Source organism: Geotrypetes seraphini, chromosome 17 (assembly GCF_902459505.1).
Source record: "Geotrypetes seraphini chromosome 17, aGeoSer1.1, whole genome shotgun sequence".
NCBI lineage: Eukaryota > Metazoa > Chordata > Amphibia > Gymnophiona > Dermophiidae > Geotrypetes > Geotrypetes seraphini.
In genome coordinates this window covers 48,531,840-48,552,521 of record NC_047100.1, presented here as the reverse complement: position 1 = coordinate 48,552,521, position 20,682 = coordinate 48,531,840, and the positions used below count along the sequence as shown (strand labels likewise).

Genomic DNA, 20,682 nt, shown 5'->3' with positions numbered 1-20,682 from the left:
ATGGGGAGCGAGATCTTCTGTGCATCGCACGATCCCCCGAAGCCTCTAAGGAATGGATGGGGCTCGATGCGGTGGACCGCAGAGGTGGTAAGGATGCGGACTCACGCAGCGCCACCCAAGTCTGGTATGGAGTGCGGAAGAACTCTTCCTGCGATGCAGTATGCCCAGGACTCCGAGTATCAGGGGCTGCCCCAGCACCCTGCTGGCGTGGAGGTGTGATGGGCTCTAAAGGTGGCATATCAGGAAGGGAAGCCCTTCTGGAGGATTCCGCCGCCCTCCGCCGATCCCCCTCGTCGAGCAGCGAGATCGAACGGCGAGGAGGAGGGGGAGGGGGCGGACCGCCCCCTGAAACCGGTGCCCGGACTTCACCCTGGATGTTGGCGATAAGTCGGGGTCCCATAGTCTGCATAAGCTGGACAAACTGAGCTTCTAGCAGGGATCGAAGCGAAGCCGATATGGAGGGATCCGCACCGAAAGGGGGTCCTCCTGCACGGTCTTCGCGTTCCTTCGTGGCCAAGTGCTTCTGCTTATTAGCTTTGGGCACTTTGATGACCACGGGAGGGACAGTGGAAGGCGGTACCTGAACCGAGGAGACGGAGGCAGGCGCCGCAGCTGAAGTTGAAGCCGTAGCCGGTGTAAACGATGCTGGCTTCACGATGCTGGATGCGGGAGTTGTCGATGCAGGTTTCGAGCGGACCGGCGAAACCTCAGCAGACGTAGAAGCAGATAGATCCTTGGCAGTCTCCATCTTGAACATCGACTCCCAAAGCAAGCAACGCCTCTTAAACGAGCGCGCAGTGAGCGTGGAACAAGGCCGGCACGATTTCGGAACGTGTTCCGGACCAAGACACTGCAGGCAGCGTCGATGCGGGTCCGTTAACGAAATCGCACGCTGGCACTTGCTGCACTTTTTAAAACCGGTGATTGGCCGGGACATAGGCCGGAAAATCGACGCTGAAAGGTCGAAAGCGGTAGGCCGCAGCCACGAGGCCGGCCCGGCCGAACCGCCGGAAGAAATAATTTTAACTTTTTTTTTTTTTTTTTTTTAAAAAGAAAGTAAAAACGAAAGAAATTCAAAGAAATAAACTAAAACGCGGGTAAAGAAGGCAAAGAAAAACTGAAATTCAGTCAGCGCAGAATGAAGATAACTTCTCAGCTCCGCGGAAAGAAAAGAACTGAGGAGACACGCCCGGTACATCGGGCGGGAAGGCACTGGCGCATGCGCGGTGTGGGCATCTCGAAACTTCTGAGTTTCTTCAAGCAAGACATGCTTGCAAGATGTCCGTATCGGGGCTCTGTCGGATGACATCACCCACTAGTGAGAATACCTGCCTGCTTGTCCTGGGATAAAGATATTTATTAATAGATGGGAAGGGAAGACATGCAAAAGTAGATAGATTTGATGAGAAACCAAAAATGTATTAATTTTTTTTGTAATACAGCAATTGTATTCAATGAGTGATAACCCCCTAGGTTTTTGAACTGGTCTCTAAGTATTTTGGGTCTTTTATGACCTTGGGTTCATTTTGAATTTGCCATGCTATGTTTGCTATGCTAAGCTGTCATAAGAACATAAGAAATGCCTCTACTGGGTCAGACCTGAGGTCCATCATGCCCAGCAGTCCGCTCCCGCGGTGGCCCAACAGGTCCCGGACCTGTGTAGTAATCTCCTATCTATACCCCTCTATCCCCATTTCCAGTAGGAATTTATCCAATCCTTTCTTGAACCCCAGTACCGTACTCTGCCCTATTACGTCCTCTGGAAGCGCATTCCAGGTGTCCACCACACGTTGGGTAAAGAAGAACTTCCTAGCATTTGTTTTGAATCTGTCCCCTTTCAACTTTTCCGAATGCCCTCTTCTTTTATTTTTTGAAAGTTTGAAGAATCTGACCCTCTCTACTCTCTCTATGCCCTTCATGATCTTGTAAGTCTCTATCATATCCCCTCTAAGTCTCCTCTTCTCCAGGGAAAAGAGTCCCAGTTTTTTTTAATCATGCTTTGTTAGGTATGAAACTTGTAACCCATTCTGAGCTCTCCTAGGAGGATGGGATATAGAACCAAATAAATAAATAAACATGGAAGAAAGTTTAATGTTAGAAGTTAATGCCAAAGATGGATGCAGGGCAGAAAGTGAAGGAGAGAAAAAACAGCAAATGGATAAGAAGTCCCTGGAAACAAAGTTAAGAGCACAGACGAAAGGAAAGGGTACCAGAGACTGGGAAAAGATGAGTAGAAAAATAAAATCACCAGACAATAAAGGTAGGAAAAGTGATTTTATTTTCTATTTAGTGATTGAAATGTGTCAGTTCTCAGAATTTACATCTGCTGTCTATATTTTGCACTGTTTGGTCGAGAAGAAATGCATTTATTTCTATTACTGCATGCAGAGCCTGGCATCTTAGCGTTTGTTTGTGTATATTAGGACTTTTAGTTTGTGGTCCTATATTTTCATAGGATTTATCTATGTTCTGCACGTGTGACCAAAGCCAAGTATTTTAGTAAGAATGAATGTCATGAAGCGTTATTAGTGTCATGGCCCCAAGTAGGAAGATATTTGTCAGCAGTTTGTCCGGGTTATGGAAGGGACCGCAATCTGGAGGGCCTCAGCACATGTGCAGACATTGATGTGATGTCATCACATGCATGCACACATGAGCGTGATGTCATCACATTGACATCGAAGCATGCATAGAGGCCCAGAGCTCAGGGAAGGAGACATATGGTTCATGTGGGGACAAGTCTGTTCCCAGAATGGGGTGAGGCTGGGGGCAAACAGGGTGGGACTATGTGTCCATTTTTTAAAAGAGGAAATCTGGTGATTGCAAGTGTGATGATGTGTGGGTGGAGCTTGAGCAGATACAGAAGTTATCAAGTTTACAACCATATCCAGATCACTAATCAGGTTACAGTCCGGATAAAGTTAGGTCAGCAAAAAGGCTAACTGGATTACACTCCCATGTTGCTTTTGAAGTTGTATATTTAGCACTGGCCAGCAATGAATGTCTGGCTTTATTTTAACAGTGGAGGCTAGTATTTTGTATACAGGCAGTCCCCTGGTTAAGAACGATCTACGTTTTTAAAGCTGTTCTTAAGTTGGATATATACGTAACTCAGAACTTATAGATTTTAAGATTCTTATTGCTTACAAAAAAAAGCCAACTGTTCCCTCTGAGGTACAGCATTCACAACCACACACTGTTCTTAATGTGGCCATGCATCATTCCTGACTCTGCTGCAGAAGTGTAGGAGTCTAGGCCATTGGAAATCAAATGAAGCCGCAACCGTGTTCTTAATTATGAGTCGTACTTAAGTTGGGCGTCTGTAACTCAGGGACTGCCTGTAAAAGTAGACCGCTGTGGTTCAATATGAGCTGGTATCTGTTTCGCAGCTTCTAAATGGATGTTATTTCTTTAGGTCTAAATCTCTTCATAAAGGCAGTTAACAAATCCCAATAAAAATAAATAAATATAATCCCAATAAAATTTAGCAGCAGAACAGATCATTTAGGAACTACATGGATAGTGTTGATGCAGTCAGAGAAACAGAAAATGATGGCAGATAAAGACCACACAGATTATTCAGTCTGTCAAACTACACAACTACTTAGCTCTACAATCACTTCCTTTCCCTAAAAGATCCTCTGGGCTTGTCCCATAATTTCTTGGGAAACTGTTCCATTCAACCACAGCCTTTCTTATTGGACTAGCTTAATACATTTTTTTACAAGAGTGTAGCATAGTGGTTAGAACTAAAGCAGGGGTCTGCAACCTTTAAGACATAAAGAGCCACTTGGACCCGTTTTCGAAAAGAAAAAAAAAACTTGGAGCCGCAAAACCATTATAAAACAAATCTAACACTGCATATATTGTTTCTTATCTTAATGCTATATACAGGATCACTAAATTGAAAATAAAATCATTTTTCCTACCTTTGCTATTTGGTGATTTCATGAGTCTCTGGTTGCACTTTCTTCTTCTGACTGTGCATCCAATCTTTCTTCCTTTCTTTCAACCTCCTGTATGTTTCCTCTCCTCCAGACCTCATTCTCTCCCCCAACTTTTTCTTTCTGTCTCCCTGTTCCCCCTTCTTTCTGTCTCCGTGCCGTCCCCCAAGCCACTCGGTTTGCTGCCACCGCAATCTGGGAACAGCCCCCAAGCCACCGCCGTCCCAAGCTTTCCCTGCAGAAGTGTTGCGCTGACCAGCATTCCGCTCCCTGACGTCAATTCTGATGTAGGAGAGGAAGTTCCGGGCCAACAAGGCATTTCTCCTCATTCCATCCAGCCTGAGCCCCATCTCTCCTTGATCCAGCATTTCCCTTCTGTGTCTGTCAGAATTACCATTCCACCTATTTTCCAGCATCACCTTTCTTTGTGTCCATCTCACCTATATCCCTATCTCACCACTTTTTCAGAATCTTCATTTGTCTCTGTCCTTGTCTTTACCCCATGTTCACCATTTGCCCTTTCAATGTCTTTATCCCCCCCCCACACACTTTTTCAGCATTACTTCTATGTCTCTATTTCACCTCCTCTTCATGTCCCCTCTGTATCGCTATCCTTATTCAGTAGGTCCTGCTTACCCTTTCTCTTTTTTGTGTCACTATCTCCATTTTCAGCTTTCCCCCCTTTTCCTTTGTTACTGCACCCTGTAGCTAGAATCTTTCCACCCTCCCTCCACTCCGGCCCAGCCCAGTATGAAAGATTTCCTTTTGTTTCCCTCCCCTCTCTCTTTCTCTCTCTCTTCTGCTCCCTCACCCACGAGTCCTGCATCTGGCCCTCTCCCTTCTACCTGCACCTGGCAACACCCCCCTGCTCCACGGCTCTCTTCAGCAACTCGTCAGCAGCGGTGATCAAGACAAGCTGCCGACATCGAGGCCTTCCCTCTACGAGTCCCGCCTTTGTGGAAAAAGGAAGTTGAAACAAGCGGGACTCGCAGAGGGTAGGCCCCGACGTCAGAAGCTTGTGTCGATCGCTGCTGCTGAGTTGCCGAAGAGAGCCGCGGAGCAGGGGATGTGGCCGGAAGCAGGTAGAAGGGAGAGGGAGATAGGAAGGCTGTAGATCTCCGGAGCATGACACCGACCCCGGCCAGGATGATTTCTTTTTCAGGCGTGCACCTTACAAGTCCAGCGTCGCGGCGGGAAATAGCCATGCTGAGCAGTGAGCTCAGCACTACACAGATGAAAGCCTTGCTTGCTGATTGGTCCGGCGGCACGGCGGGGCGGGGCCGCTGGACCAATCAGCAAGCAAGGCTTTCATCTGTGTATGTGCTGAGCTCACTGCTCAGCATGGCTATTTCCCGCCGCGACGCCGGACTTGTAACTGCATGCCTGCGTGACACACTACCGGAGCCGCAGCAAAGGTGGAAAAGAGCCGCATGCGGCTCTGGAGCCGCAGGTTGCCGACCCCCGAACTAAAGCCTTAGCACCCTGAGGTTGTGGGTTCAAAACCCAGTGTTGCTTCTTGTGACCCTGGGCAAGTCACTAAATCCTTCCCTGCTCAAGGCCCAGTTGGAGGAGAGGCACAATGTTCAGGCACCGGCACCTCCTGTGGGTTGGTGCTGTGTGCCGGTGCCACATTGGGGGGTAAGCTTTCAGTTTGGGCGGGGGATGCCAGTTCACGGGGGGGGGGGGACAATACCGGTTCGTGGGGGGACAGCATTTGCGGGCAGGGGGGGTGATGCCGGTTAGCAGGTAGGGGGACTCACAAATCGAGTCAATGCTCGCTTTGTGAGTCACGATTTGTGAGAATGTTTTGCTTGTCTTGCAAAATACTCGCAAACTGGTGCACTTGTAAACCGAGGTTTGACTGTAAATAAATATATTATTTTAGCCCATAAAGCACAGTTACTTACCGTAACAGGTGTTATCCAGGGACAGCAGGCAGATATTCTTAACGCATGGGTGACGTCACCGACGGAGCCCTCGGTACGGACCTTTTTAACTAGAAAGTTCTAGTTGGCTGCACCGCGCGTGCGCGAGTGCCTTCCCGCCCGACGGAGGAGTGCGTGGTCCCCAGTTAGGATAAGCCAGCTAAGAAGCCAACCCGGGGAGGTGGGTGGGACGTAAGAATATCTGCCTGCTGTCCCTGGATAACACCTGTTACGGTAAGTAACTGTGCTTTATCCCAGGACAAGCAGGCAGCATATTCTTAACGCATGGGTGACCTCCAAGCTAACAAAGAGGGAGAAGGGATGGTTGGACATTAGGAAAATAAATTCTGAAGTACAGATTGGCCGAAGTGCCCATCCCGTCTGGAGAAAGCATCCAGACAGTAGTGAGTAGTGAATGTGTGAACTGAGGACCAGGTGGCCGCCTTGCAGATTTCCTCAATGGGTGTGGAACGGAGGAAAGCAACAGAAGCGGCCATAGCTCTCACCCTGTGGGCAGTGACAGCACCGTCCAGTGACAGACCGGCCCGAGCATAACAGAACGCGATGCAAGCTGCAAGCCAGTTGGATAGCGTCCGTTTAGAGACCGGTCGACCCAGACGATTAGGGTCGAAGGTCAGGAAGAGCTGAGGGGACAAGCGGTGAGCCCTTGTACGATCAAGGTAGTAAGCCAGGGCACGCTTGCAATCAAGACTGTGCAATGCCTGTTCCCCGGGATGTGAATGAGGTTTCGGGAAAAAAACAGGCAACACAATAGACTGGTTGAGGTGAAAAGCCGAGACTACCTTGGGAAGGAACTTTGGATGGGTACGCAGAACCACCTTGTCATGGTGAAAAACAGTGAACGGTGGATCGGCGACCAGTGCATGCAGCTCACTAACCCTCCTGGCAGAGGTGATGGCAATGAGGAAAAGCACCTTCCATGTCAGAAGTTTGAGCGAAGTTGAGGCAAGAGGCTCAAAAGGGGGTTTCATGAGGGCTGATAAAACCACATTCAGGTCCCAGACGACCGGAGGAGGCTTCAGAGGTGGTTTGACATTGAAGAGGCCTCTCATGAACCGGGAAACCAGTGGATGAGCCGTGAGAGGTTTTCCTAGGATAGGCTCATGAAATGCCGTGATGGCACTGAGATGTACTCTGATTGAGGTAGACTTGAGGCCTGCGTTGGACAGGGAGAGCAAGTAGTCCAGAACAGTTTCCACCGCTAAAGAGGTGGGGTTGTTATGATGACGGAGGCACCAAGAGGAGAACCTGGTCCACTTCTGATGGTAACATTGGAGGGTGGCCGGTTTCCTGGAGGCGTCCAAAATGAGACGGACAGGCTGAGACAGATTTCCTGGAGAGGTCAGCCCGAGAGAAACCAAGCTGTCAGGTGGAGCGAAGACAGATTGGGATGCAGCAGAGACTGACGTTGTTGCGTAAGTAGAGTAGGAAACACAGGAAGAGGAATGGGATCCCTGACGCTGAGCTGAAGCAGGAGAGGAAACCAGTGTTGGCGAGGCCACCGAGGAGCGATGAGGATCATGGTGGCCCTGTCCCTGCGGAGTTTGAATAAAGTCCGCAACATCAGAGGAAGTGGAGGAAAGGCATAGAGGAACTGATCCGTCCAGTCGAGCAGGAATGCATCCGGGGCCAGACGGTGAGGAGAGAAGAGTCTGGAGCAGAACTGGGGCAGCTGATGGTTGTGAGGAGCTGCAAAGAGGTCCACCTGCGGAGTGCCCCAGCGAGCAAAGATGGAGTGGAGCTTGGGAGGGTCCAAAGTCCACTCGTGAGGTTGAAGGACGCGGCTGAGATTGTCGGCCAGGGAGTTCTGTTCGCCCTGGATATAGACAGCCTTGAGGAAGAGACTGCGGGCCGTGGCCCAGGTCCAAATGCGGAGAGCCTCCTGACAAAGGAGGCGAGACCCGGTGCCGCCCTGTTTGTTTATGTAGTACATGGCGACTTGGTTGTCTGTGCATAGGAGAAGAACCTGAGGGCAGAGAAGGTGCTGGAAGGCCTTGAGAGCGTAGAACATAGCTCTCAGTTCTAGGAAATTGATGTGATGTAGACGCTCCTGTGGGGTCCAAAGACCTTGGGTGCGTAGATCTCCCAGGTGAGCTCCCCATGCATAAGGGGAGGCATCCGTGGTGATGATCATGGAATGAGGGGGCAGATGAAAAAGAAGACCCCTGGAAAGATTTGAGGAGTTCAACCACCATTGTAGAGATCGCTGAAGAGACGATGTCACAGAGATGGGATGAGAAAGAAGATTCGAGGTCTGTGACCACTGGTTGGCCAGAGTCCATTGAGGTGTCCTGAGGTGGAGTCGTGCCAGGGGAAGCACATGTACCGTCGAGGCCATATGGCCCAGGAGGACCATCATCTGTCTGGCAGAAATGGAGTGATGAAGGAGCACCTGACGACAAAGGTGGAGCAGAGTCCGTTGACGATCGGAGGGGAGGAACGCCCTCATTAGTGTGGTGTCGAGAACTGCTCCAATGAACTGAAGGCGCTGTGTGGGAAGCAGATGCGACTTGGGGTAGTTGATCTCGAACCCCAGAAGATGGAGGAGAGAGATGGTATGATGAGTGGCTTGTAGCACAAGTGGAGACGTAGTTGCTCTTACTAACCAATCGTCCAAGTAGGGGAACACCTGGAGGTTGTGAGACCTGAGGAAGGCCGCCACCACAATGAGGCATTTGGTGAACACCCTGGGTGATGAAGCGAGGCCAAAAGGTAGCACTTTGTACTTTGCACCGGGGAGAAAGAAGCTAAAATTGAATACAAGACAAGGTCTGCAGCGGTCAAAACAGCAGTCAGGGAGGCCAAACTTCGAGTGGAAGAAACTCTAGCAAAGAACATTAAGAAAGGGGACAAATCCTTCTTCAGGTATATTAGTGACAGGCAGAAGAACACAAATGGGATAGTACGTCTTAGAACAGCAGATGGGATTTATGTGGAAACAGATTCCGAAAAAGCCAAACTACTGAACGATTACTTCTGCTCAGTCTTTACCTGCGAGGCACCTGGACACGGGCCACAGCTGGAAGCAAAGCCAAGCAAGGAAGACCCATTTCAGAATCTTGGGTTCTCACCAACTGATGTTTACAGCGAACTGTCAAGACTCAAGGTAAGCAAAGCCATGGGACCAGACAAATTGCACCCACGAGTTCTCAGGGAGCTGTGCGATGTCCTGGCGGAACCATTAACCATGCTCTTCAATCTCTCCCTAAGTACAGGGAGAGTCCCCCTGGACTGGAAAACAGCTTACGTCGTTCCTCTGCACAAAAAGGGTTGCAGAGCGGAGGCTGCAAATTACAGACCAGTGAGTCTCACATCAATAGTGTGTAAACTCATGGAAACACTACTTAAATGTAAATTAGACACGATTTTGGATGAGGGGAATCTAAGGGATCCTAGTCAACATGGATTCACTAAGGGTAGATCATGCCAATCCAATCTTATCAGCTTCTTTGATTGGGTAACAGGAAAGCTGGACTCGGGAGAGTCTCTGGACATAGTGTACTTAGACTTCAGTAAAGCTTTCGACAGCGTCCCACACCGTAGACTATTAAACAAGATGAAATCGATGGGGTTAGGCGAGACACTAATTGCATGGGTCAAAGATTGGCTGAGTGGAAGACGTCAGAGGGTGATGGTCAACGGCACCCTCTCTGAGACATCGGAGGTGACCAGCGGAGTGCCACAGGGCTCGGTCCTGGGTCCACTCCTTTTTAACATATTCATAAGAGACTTGACCCAAGGGCTTCAGGGTAAAGTAACTCTATTCGCTGATGACGCCAAACTGTGTAATATAGTAAGTGAAAGCAATCTGCAGGATAGTATGACGCAGGATCTGCTTACGTTGGAAAACTGGTCCTCGACATGGCAGCTGGGCTTCAACGCTAAGAAATGTAAGGTTATGCATCTCGGTAGCAGAAATCCATGCAAACCTTACACCTTAAATGGAGAAACACTAGCTAGGACTTCAGAAGAAAGAGACTTGGGAATAATCATCAGTGCAGACATGAAGGCCGCCAAACAAGTAGAGAAGGCCTCATCCAAAGCAAGGCAACTTATGGGATGTATCAATAGAAGCTTCGTTAGCCGCAAACCTGAAGTCATAATGCCACTGTACAGAACCATGGTGAGACCTCATCTGGAATACTGTGTGCAATTCTGGAGGCCACATTACCGTAAAGACGTGCTTAGAGTTGAGTCGGTTCAGCGGATGGCCACTAGGATGATCTCGGGGCTCAAGGGTCTCTCATACGAAGAAAGACTAAACAAATTGCAGCTCTACACTCTAGAGGAGCGCAGGGAGAGGGGGGACATGATTGAGACATTTAAATACATCACGGGACGTGTCGAGGTGGAAGAAGACATCTTCTTTCTCAGGGGACCCTCGGTCACAAGGGGACATCCATTCAAACTCAGAGGAGGGAAATTCGATAGTGACATAAGGAAGTATTTCTTCACAGAAAGGGTTGTAGATCACTGGAACAAGCTTCCAGAGCAGGTGATCAAGGCCACCAGCGTTATTGACTTTAAGAATAAATGGGATGCCCTAGTAGGATCCTTACGAGGGTCGAGTTAAGGAACTAGGTCATTAGTACTCAGACTTAATGGGGTGGGTCAGTAGAGTGGGCAGACTTGATGGGCTATAGCCCTTTTCTGCCGTCATCTTTCTATGTTTCTATGTTTCTATGTTTCTATGATAATGGCGGTGGTGTACCTGGAATCGCAGGTAGCGACGTGAAGTTGGATGGATTGGGATGTGAGTGTAGGCCTCTTTGAGGTCCAGGGAACATAGCCAGTCGTGTTGAGAGAGAAGAGGGTAAAGCGTGGCAAGGGAGAGCATTCTGAATTTCTCCCTGACTAGACACTTGTTGAGGTCCCTGAGATCGAGAATGGGACGAAGGTCTCCTGTCTTCTTTGGAACTAGGAAGTAACGGGAGTAGAATCCCCGGCCTCTTTGTTCCGGAGGCACTTCTTCGATGGCATTGAGAAGAAGGAGGGATTGGACCTCCCTCAGGAGGAGGGGGGTTTGAGTTGAATGAGAAGCAGACTCTACGGGAGGATTGTCTGGTGGAAGAGTCTGGAAGTTGAGAGAGTAGCCGTGGCGGATGATGTTGAGGACCCACTGGTCCGATGTGATGACCTCCCAACGGCTGAGGAAGATGTGGAGCCTGCCTCCGATTGGCTGAGGAAGAGGCAATGAGGGTGGAAGACTGGCTAAGCCCTGGAGAGAGGAGTCAAAAGGGCTGAGATGGTTTGGCAGGAGGAAGAGGCTTGGCAGGTTGATTAGACTGGGCACGAGCCTGGGTGTGCTGGTGTTGGCGGGCCCGCCTAGGTTGCTGTGAAGGTGGATTGAGCGGCCTAGCGGAGAACCTGCGCTGATATGAGGTCTGTGGTCTGTAAGGACGAGCAGGTGGAGCCTTTTTCTTAGGTTTTATGAGAGTGTCCCATCTGGTCTCATGGGCTGAGAGTTTCTGCGTGGTGGTATCCAGGGACTCTCCGAATAATTCATCACCAAGACATGGGGCGTTGGCTAGTCGGTCTTGATGGTTGACGTCCAAATCAGAGACCCTGAGCCAGGCCAGGTGGCGCATAGCCACAGCGATGGCAGATGCACGGGAGGTGAGCTCAAAAGAGTCATAGATAGAGCGCACCATAAATTTTCTCAGTTGGAGCAGGCTGGAGATATGCTGCTGGAATAGAGGAACTTTGTGTTCTGGCAGGTACTTCTGCATGGCGGAGAGTTGCATGACCAGATGTTTCAGCTAGAATGAGAAATGGAATGAGTAGTTGTTAGCTCTGTTGGCAAGCATGGCATTCTGGTAAAGTCGCTTGCCAAACTTGTCCATTGTTTTGCCCTCTCTGCCAGGAGGGGTGGAGGCATAAACACTAGAGCCCTGAGTCTTTTTTAAAGTGGACTCCACCAGGAGAGATTCATGGGGCAGTTGGGGTTTATCAAATCCCGGGATTGGTATAACCCTATAGAGGCTGTCCAGTTTACGGGGGGCCCCAGGGACAGTCAGCGGGTTCTCCCAATTTTTATAAAAAGTTTCCCGTAGGATATCATGCACGGGCAACTTTAGGAACTCTTTGGGAGGTTGATCGAAATCCAATGCCTCCAGGAAAGCTTGTGACTTCTTAGAGTCAGATTCCAGAGGCAAAGATAAGGCCCCCGACAACTCCCTGAGGAATTTAGAAAAGGAAGGTTTAGATGTGGTATCGGGGGCCGAAGGCTCTTCGTCCGACGACGATGCATCCTCCTCGGTACCGGGAGGGGATTCTTCCCATAGGTCCGGGTCTCTGACATCGGTGTGTGCGTGTCGAGAGACCGGAGTGGAAGGCTCGGTATGGTGAGTTTTAGACAAAGACTTGCCTGAGCGTACCGAGACGGCACCGGGGGATGAAGACCTGTGTCTGTCTCGGTCCCGGGAAGAACGGTGCCGGTCAGGGTCGCGGGAAGACCGGTGCCCTGTTCGGTCCCGAGGAGGATCGGTCGTCGTCAAGGCGATAGTCTCGGCATGGGTATGGAGATGCGACGCCGAGAGAATGGGCATGGAGGAGTCCATAGGTACCGATGGAGTGGATACCGGTTGGACGGTGCGGGGCTCGGGCCGGTCTGGTACCGAAAGCAGCGGTGCCAAGATAGAGGGTAAGAGCTGCTTAAGTTGCTGTTGGAGTTGTTCCTGCAACTTATTCTGGAGGATGGCCGCAATGCGGTCATCCAGGGGTGGCACCGGAACCACTTTTTTCTTCTTTGGTTCCATGGGTGCCGCTCTACGCTCCGGCGATGAGGAGGCCGATGACGAGGCACTCACCGATATCGGAGCGGAGCGTTTTTGGGGCGGCGTGGAGCCGAGAGGACTGGTGTCGCCACCGAGGTGGGAGGGCGCTCAAGGGTGGAAGGCTTCTTAGCCGGCTTACCTGGCGCCGGTGGCGCCGATGTCGTTTCAGGCGGTGTCGAAGTGGTCGGTGCCGATTTCGAAGGTGCCACAGGTGAAGAAGTCGAGTCCATAGTCGGGCCGGTGCCGAAAAGTAGATTTTGTTGGATTTGACGATTCTTCAGAGTGCGTTTCTTAAGAGTGGCACAGCGGGTGCAGGAGTCCGCCCGATGCTCCGGTCCCAAGCACTGTAAACACCAATTGTGTGGGTCAGTGAGGGAGATCGGGCGTGCACACCGCTGGCACTTCTTAAAACCGGGCTGCGGGGGCATGAATGGGAAGACGGCCTCCGCAAAATCAAACCCCGAGGCCTGGATCGTGACAACAGGCCCCGCCGGGGCAGGAACGAAAAATAAAGCAAAAAGAAAATATATATATTTTTTTTTTTAAACTGAAAGAAAAAAGCACCCGAAGGTGAATAAAACGAAAAAATAACGCGAGCGGGAAGGCAGAAAGAGGATTTCAACGGAGTTGAAAAACACACGTCTTCTTCGCTCCGCGGAAACGAAGAAACTGGGGACCACGCACTCCTCCGTCGGGCGGGAAGGCACTCGCGCACGCGCGGTGCGGCCAACTAGAACTTTCTAGTTAAAAAGGTCCGTACCGAGGGCTCCGTCGGTGACGTCACCCATGCGTTAAGAATATGCTGCCTGCTTGTCCTGGGATAAAAAATGTATCACCTTTATTCCATTCTTTGGTTTTATTTTTATTTGTTACCTGTAATATAATTTAACATAGCAATCAACTTTTGTCACCCTTTCATTAAAGCAAAGTTAATCACCTAGAGAAGTATTCGCCAAGGACAGCAATACAGTGGTACCTCGGAATCTGAACGCCCCAGAACTCGAACAACTTGGAATCTGAACTTTTTTTTTCTCTTAAATTTTGCCCCAGAATCCGAATGCTGCTTTGTTATCCAAACAAACTGCAAGCGTTGCTCAGCCCAAAGCTTCCCCTCTGGCACAACTTCCTTTTTCCGCTTGGGAGGGAAGCTTTGGGCTGAGCACCGTTTGCAGTTTCCGTTGCCGATCTTGCTGCCTATGTCGGTGGGGGACCCGATCTTGCTGTCTCTGCCAGGTGAGCCCGATCTTGTTGAGTTTGTGGGACCAAGGAACGGATTAATCCAGTTTCTATTATTTTCAAAGGGAAAAATTGTTTTGGAACTCGAATGTTTTAGAACTCAAACAGGGTTCTGGAATGGATTAAGTTCGGATTCTCACATATGGGTGACATTATCCGACAAAGCATCATGCCACTGTGCATGCAAGAGAGCCTGAGCACGTAAGACCAGCAGTACAATATCAATCTAAAGGAGTACAACTCTAGGGAAGGATGTGAGAACCCTACTGTCCTTGGAAAACACCTGCTACAGATGAGGATCTTTGCTTTCTCCAAGGACAAAGCGGACAGTGCGTTCTCACATATAGGAATCCTTAGCTGCCAGGCTCACTCAAAATAACAAATAAAGTACAACATGGAGTTGCAACAACAAGGCCAACCAGAAACCAATCAATCTTAACTTATCTACATTCTCATTGTGAGGGTACAACCCAGAACAGAATAAAAATGGACCTAGGAGGGTAAAGTTGGATTCTAGGCATCAAAGAAATTCTTTTTTGTTAAGTTCAATCGTCTTTATTAGCATTTTGCAAAATATAACAGTCAATGATCTATTACCAATTGTATTACACAACAAATTGTGAGTATACACGATCAATGACATAGTAATAGTAAAAAAAATGGAAAATACCATAACCAAACAAACGAACTAGTCAGTTGTGTGTTAGAAACATAAGTAGATTTCCATGAGTAAGATTATTTGAATGCATTATGTATATATCACTTAAGACTATATTGCAATCTGTGTGACATTATCCCGACAAACGGGTGAATTAACAAGTGCAGTTGTTTACTTGTTATTCTGATCCACTAGAACTGGGCAAGGAGTAGATTAGACTTCACACTACATGTCAAAGGTGCCCACATTTTTGTGAATTTTTTCACTCAGCGGCAACTCTTTCATATCGAGCATATAAGCAGACTGTATTCCACCATTCATTGTAGGAAACATTAGTAAAGTCCTTCCAATGGGCGAATATTATACGAAGTGCAATCATAAGCAGTAATTGTATTAGTTGATACGTCTCAAGCGATAATGGTATCTGTAAGGTATGAATAGAGGAAACAAGATATGAATATTCAAATGGAGCAGAACCGCCTTTTAGAGAAAGTATATGAGCCGAAATCTGGGCCCAGTAAGAGAAGGCACTCAAAAATCATATGTTTCAGTGACCCCGTGGTTTGTTTATATGACCAGCAAAGACCTTCTATATTGGTATTCTGTACTTTGGATAATTTTAGGGGTGTCCAATAAGCCCGATATAGTAAGATTGATATAATGCTGCTGAACTAGTAATTTTATATGGTAAGGACCAGATATTTTCCCAAGAATCAGAATCAATTTCCAAATTCAAATCCTCATGCCATGCAGATAATACCTTAGAGGGGCTATTACTGCTATACATGTGTAATATTTTATACCAATTAGAAGTTTCTTTCTTATGGTATGCAAATTTTTTACAAAGTGTTAGAAGGTCTGGTATATACCAGTTTCTATCAGGGGAGTGTATGAGGTCATGAAGTGCATGTTTAAGTTGTAGCCATTGAAAATATCCCGAAGGGGGTAAATTATAAAGGGAGCGCAATTTGTCATAGGGTATCCAATTAGTCCCATCATAGAGTTGTCCAAGGATCCATATACCAGAGGATTTCCAAATCTTCCAATTTACAGTATGTAATTGGATTTTAATGTCGGGACTGCACCACAAAGGCAGATATAATGATTTGTTCCATTTAATCTTTAATTGACTTTCCATAGCTTGTACTGCTAGTTTGGATGAATCTAGAATGTGATCTTTATTCTATATCAACCCAGAAGCTGTTACAAATGGAAGATAGGACAAATTCATCCACCAATATAATTCTTGAACTAAGGCATCAAAGAAATTCTGACCAAACCAACTGTTTACATCGAGTATTTTGCTCAAGACAGTAATGATAGGTGAATTTGTGGACTGAAGACCATGTTGCTCTGACATTATGAGTTGTGTCAGTTCAGCCCATAGAAGCCAACTTTTCAAAATGACTGGGGGGTGCTCAAAACCTCACCCCAGACCTCGCCCAAGCTCCATTCCTGACTACTAATTATAATGACATTTTTTTCCTTTTATTGTTCATATATACACACACAATGTTCTGCTTCCATGATTTGTGGGCATTTGCTCAGTTTCTTGTATAAGAACTAGTTAAATGTTTGTAATAGATGTTTAAGTAATGTGGGCTCTGTGGACTTAAATTCCCAGAGGGCTTTGCTTTCCCTGAGAGCTAGGGCTGCTTCTACAAAGCATAAGCCCGCCTTCTTCTCCAGTCTGGGAGAGAGCAGTAGCCATATTGCAGAGCATATGGCTAGATGAGAACCTGAGTGTAGCATTATTCTCCCACCAGGTTTTTGTCACCCTTTATTTCTAATGATCTAACACAGCTTAGGTTTATTTCTAAGTCTGGCAGAATGGTGTCATTCCACAAGGTGGGCACTCCCAGCTTAATTCTGATATGCTGGTAGAGTAAGAAGATATGTCACAGGTTTGAACTGTATTGAATCCATCGAAATGTAAGTTGTTTTTGCTTCATTATGAAAGAAACTGTTCAATCAATTCAGAGTCTGGCTGGTGACACCAAGATTACAGAACTAGGGGTTGGCTGAATAGGAACCTCTTACAACTCGGAGGAGTCTTTACTTTTAGCACAGAAACCCAAGATAAAGACTGTACAGTGAGCTGTAGCTGTATAGTGTGATTTAGTTAGCAGTTAACCACAAAATTAAACTACACTGTATGCTTCTCAACATTCATTCCTAATAGAACACCTAGCCTTGGTCACACAGGCAGAACACATATAACCCCTATGCAAATACAGTACCACAAACTAAAAGTACTAATATACACAAACAAAACCCTAAAGATGACAGATTCTACATGCAGTAAAACACCAGAGAATTAGAAATTGATTTCTTCCTGAACAGTGCAAAATATAGACAGCAGATATAAATTCTCAAAATTGACACATTTCAATTACTAAATTGAAAATAAAATCATACTCCCTACCTTTGTTGTTTGATGGTTTTATTTTTCTAATCATCTTTTCCCAGTCTCTGGTTGAACTTCCTTCTGTGCTCTTAACTGTGTTTCCAGGGCCTTCTTATCCATTTGCTGTTTTTCTCTCCTTCAATTCCTGCTCTACATCTCCCCTGACCCAAAAAAACGGGTGGAGGGCAGAGGCCGCTGAACCAAACCAACCTACTACAAATTATTGAGTGTGAATGGGAAGCCCTCAGTCTCACAGCTTGCAGTGGGAACCCGTCCCTAATGCACTAGCTGCCACAGTCATACACCCAAAAGGGGTGCCCAATAGAATTAAACTAGTGCTCAAATGTGCTAAAAGTGAAAACTGAAATAAATAAATATCAATAATATCACAAAAAAGATATAGGGATTTGGTTCAGCTGTCTCTGTCCCCCGTCCGGGGGTCAAGTAGCATCCAAAATCAGCCAGGCTGGCTCAATCATGAGCAAGTCAAAGATAACTGGGTGTATGATTATTTTTATTGAATTTAACATACTTACAAGTATAACTACTTGGTTTAGAAATACAGAATCGTGTTCCAAAAGAAAAACATCATTGAACATTACAATATTTAAAATAAATATATATATGAAACTTAACTCTTCCTTAGACCTCAAATTAGGAGGAGGAAAAAGAAAACAAAGATATTATAGGGAGTAATATTACAATAATATAACAAAAAAGTAAAGGCTTAAACGCTACAACCCAGCAATTCCTTTAAGCTACACTCCCTCCACTAGATAAACCTTTGAGATCTAAAAAGGAACGTAGATGATCTGGTGTAAAATACACGTATTTCAGACCTTTAAACTTAATAACACATTTGCATGGATAAGCTAGCAAAAAAGTAGCACCTAGCTTCCTTGTCTCTTCTCTCATGCCCAAAAACATTTTCCGTCTTTCCTGGGTTATTCTAGTTACATCATGATATAACCATAAACGTTGACCACAAAAAAGTGATCCAGACTTTTTAAAGAATAACCTCATAACTGCATTAAGATCTTGTTCAAAGATAAAGTTAACAATTAAAGTTCCTCTCTCTTTAACTTCCATAGATGATTCCTCTAATATTGCCGTAAGGTTTTGCAAGTCTTTATCAGTGACCAAATTCTCACCTTTAGGTATATCTAAATTTCTTTTTGAAGTAGGTAAAAAGTATACTTTATTTAGAGGCGGAATCTGATCTTGCGGATAATTCAAACATTCTACCAGAAATTTTTTAAAAATCTCAATGGGTGATATTGCCAAAATCCTTGGGCAATTTAAAATTCTCAGGTTCAATCTTCTGTTAAAGTTCTCAATCATTTCTATTTTACGGGCAGTGGAATTTTGTTCTTTAACAATAGTGGTAATTGAATTTTTCAATGAAGCTGACTCAGTTTGTATTTTGTCCATGCACTCTTGCTTGACTTTTAGCAAACTTTCAGAAAAGTTATCCATTTTCTTAACATTTGAGGCAGTCTTCTCCACCTTCACATCCAGTCTCTTGCTAGCTCCAAAAGTATTTCCAGTGTCACTGCTGGGGTGCTTGTTGGTGCTCCTTCTCCTTCGGCAGCCCTTCCTCCCAGCGTTCCAGCTAGGGCAGTAGCTCCTCCCATTGCCTGCTCCGGGGTCTCCAACTCCTCTCCCTCGGGGCCAAGCTCGACACTCTGCGCCTCTGCTGGACATGGGGGCGCAGAGAGATGCGGTGGAGACAAAGATGTCATCAGATCCAGAGACCCAAGTGCTCCCTCACTCAGGTCCGATGCGGAACTCTCCCGCCGCGGGGATATCTGGGCGTCAGCTGGGCTCAGCGGCTGCAAAAACCGCTGAATTGTCTGCTGGGCAGGAGACGATGTGAGTAGCGGCAAGTGCCCCGCTCTCACACTCCCCTTCCTCTTCGTATGAGGCATTCCGTTAGGATAAGTATCTGTTTCCAGTTATTGAAATGAAGAAAAAACGCTAAGCCTGCCGAGCGCAGCTACATAGCGTCCGCCATCTTGTATTCCTCCTCCCCGACATCAATTCTTGGCATTAACTTTTAACATTCTATTTTCTTCCATTTTTCTGCTTTCTTCTCAAAATCTATCTACTTTTCCATGTCTTCCTTTCTATCCATGTGTACCATCTCCTCCTTCTTTCTTCTTCTATCCATAAGACACAATTTTTCTATCTCTCTCCCTTTCCCCTCCATCCCTGTGCACCATCTCCTTCCTTTCTCTACCCCTTCTGTGGTTTGGCATCTCTATATTCCTCCTTCCCCCCTCCTATGGACAGGCATCTCTTTAGCCTTCCCTCCCCACTCTGGTATGTTTCCCCCTGTTTCCATCCTTCCCCGTCCCCACTCCCACTCCTGGACTAACTTAAAACAGCTCCAGGGGTCCCCATGGTCTGAGCATCTCTGCTCCTTCTGACCCTCTCCCTCCCTTCCCAGTCTCCTTTGAAGGTCAAATCTTCTTTTTCAGAGGCACTGCCCCAAAACTTTCTCTCTGCCGTGATCTACCCAGATGGAAACAGGAAGTTGGGGGGGGGCAGATCACGGCAGAGAAAAAGCTTTGGAGCAGTGCTGACCTTGTGGGAATGGCTGCTGCAATGGGGCCCCTCTGAAAAAGAAGATTTGACTTTCAAAGCTGACCAGGAAGTTAAGAGAAAGGGAGGGAGAGGGGCAGAAGGGGGAAGAGATATTCAGACCTCATGCCGGCCCTGGTCACGTGAGGTCTCAAAAATATTTGAGGTGCTCGGGCACCCACAGTACTGGCACTCATGGTTCAGCCTGGATATAAGTGAAAGAGATGCAGTTTGTTAGTCAATTGGAAAAAGCGCATTTTCGATGGCTGCCCCCATCTGTTAGGTCAAATTAAGTAAAAAGCTGGGTGGACTTGTCTATGGGCTTTAGTCCACTCCAGGTAGAAGGCTAAGACTTGCTTGTAGCCCAAGGTATGCAGTAAACTTTTGCCACAATTGTGGCGCACAATGTCTTACTTTTCATAAGACCCGGGGTGGGGGGACAAGGGCAGCACAGTGCCTCAACTGTGATAAGACCATGAGGGGAGAGGAGCAGTGAAACAGAGAAGGGAGCAGAGTACTTCTCTTCAAACCCCTAATTCAAAATGTTAAGGCATTTCTACTCCCTCAAATCTTTAATTCATTGTTCATGACTGCAGGTTAGAAACCTTGTAAACCGCATTGAATCCTTGTTGAAACTTGCGGTATAGAAGAAAATGTATGATATGATGTGATGATACTTTCTTTTACCTCCATTGAGACAGGGTGGGGGAAAGAGGGATGCAGTGATCTGACCTCCATTGAGACCTCTGGGGGAGGAGGGACCCAGTGCCTTACCTCTAGTGAGACCTCTGAGGGAGCATAGTACCAGCAAAAGCAGCAATAGGCTCCTGCTCCACATGTTTCCTTCCAGTCAAGCACGACAGATCTGCAGGATTCTTGGGGTGAAACTCCCTGTGTGTTTCAGGCTGGATAAGAGAAGCTTCAGCTCAGATTGCTGCACTGCACAAGCTGACCTGTGCTTGGACTCTCCTCCCCATTCTCCTTTCCAAATATTTACTGTCAGTGATACATTAACAAATGAGTGTCCACTTCCCAGCTCTTTTGTACTGGAGTGTTAAACATGAAGACATGTGGAATTACAAAGTTACACAAATCATACAAGTTTATTAGTTCTGAGAGTTTAAAAAAAAAA

General features: G+C 47.0%; 1 protein-coding gene across 2 annotated transcripts in view; it reads right to left on the bottom strand.

Annotated features, from left to right (window-relative positions):
* Positions 1-20,466, bottom strand: part of MST1 (macrophage stimulating 1) — a 155,371-nt gene extending 134,905 nt beyond the window's left edge. For both annotated transcript variants that reach the window (XM_033926395.1, XM_033926396.1), the window contains exon 1: positions 20,325-20,466. In XM_033926395.1, the coding sequence (XP_033782286.1) occupies positions 20,325-20,388 (64 nt within the window). In that variant the 5' untranslated portion in view covers positions 20,389-20,466. The remainder of the gene's footprint in view (positions 1-20,324) is intronic.
* Positions 20,467-20,682: the final 216 nt, after the last annotated feature.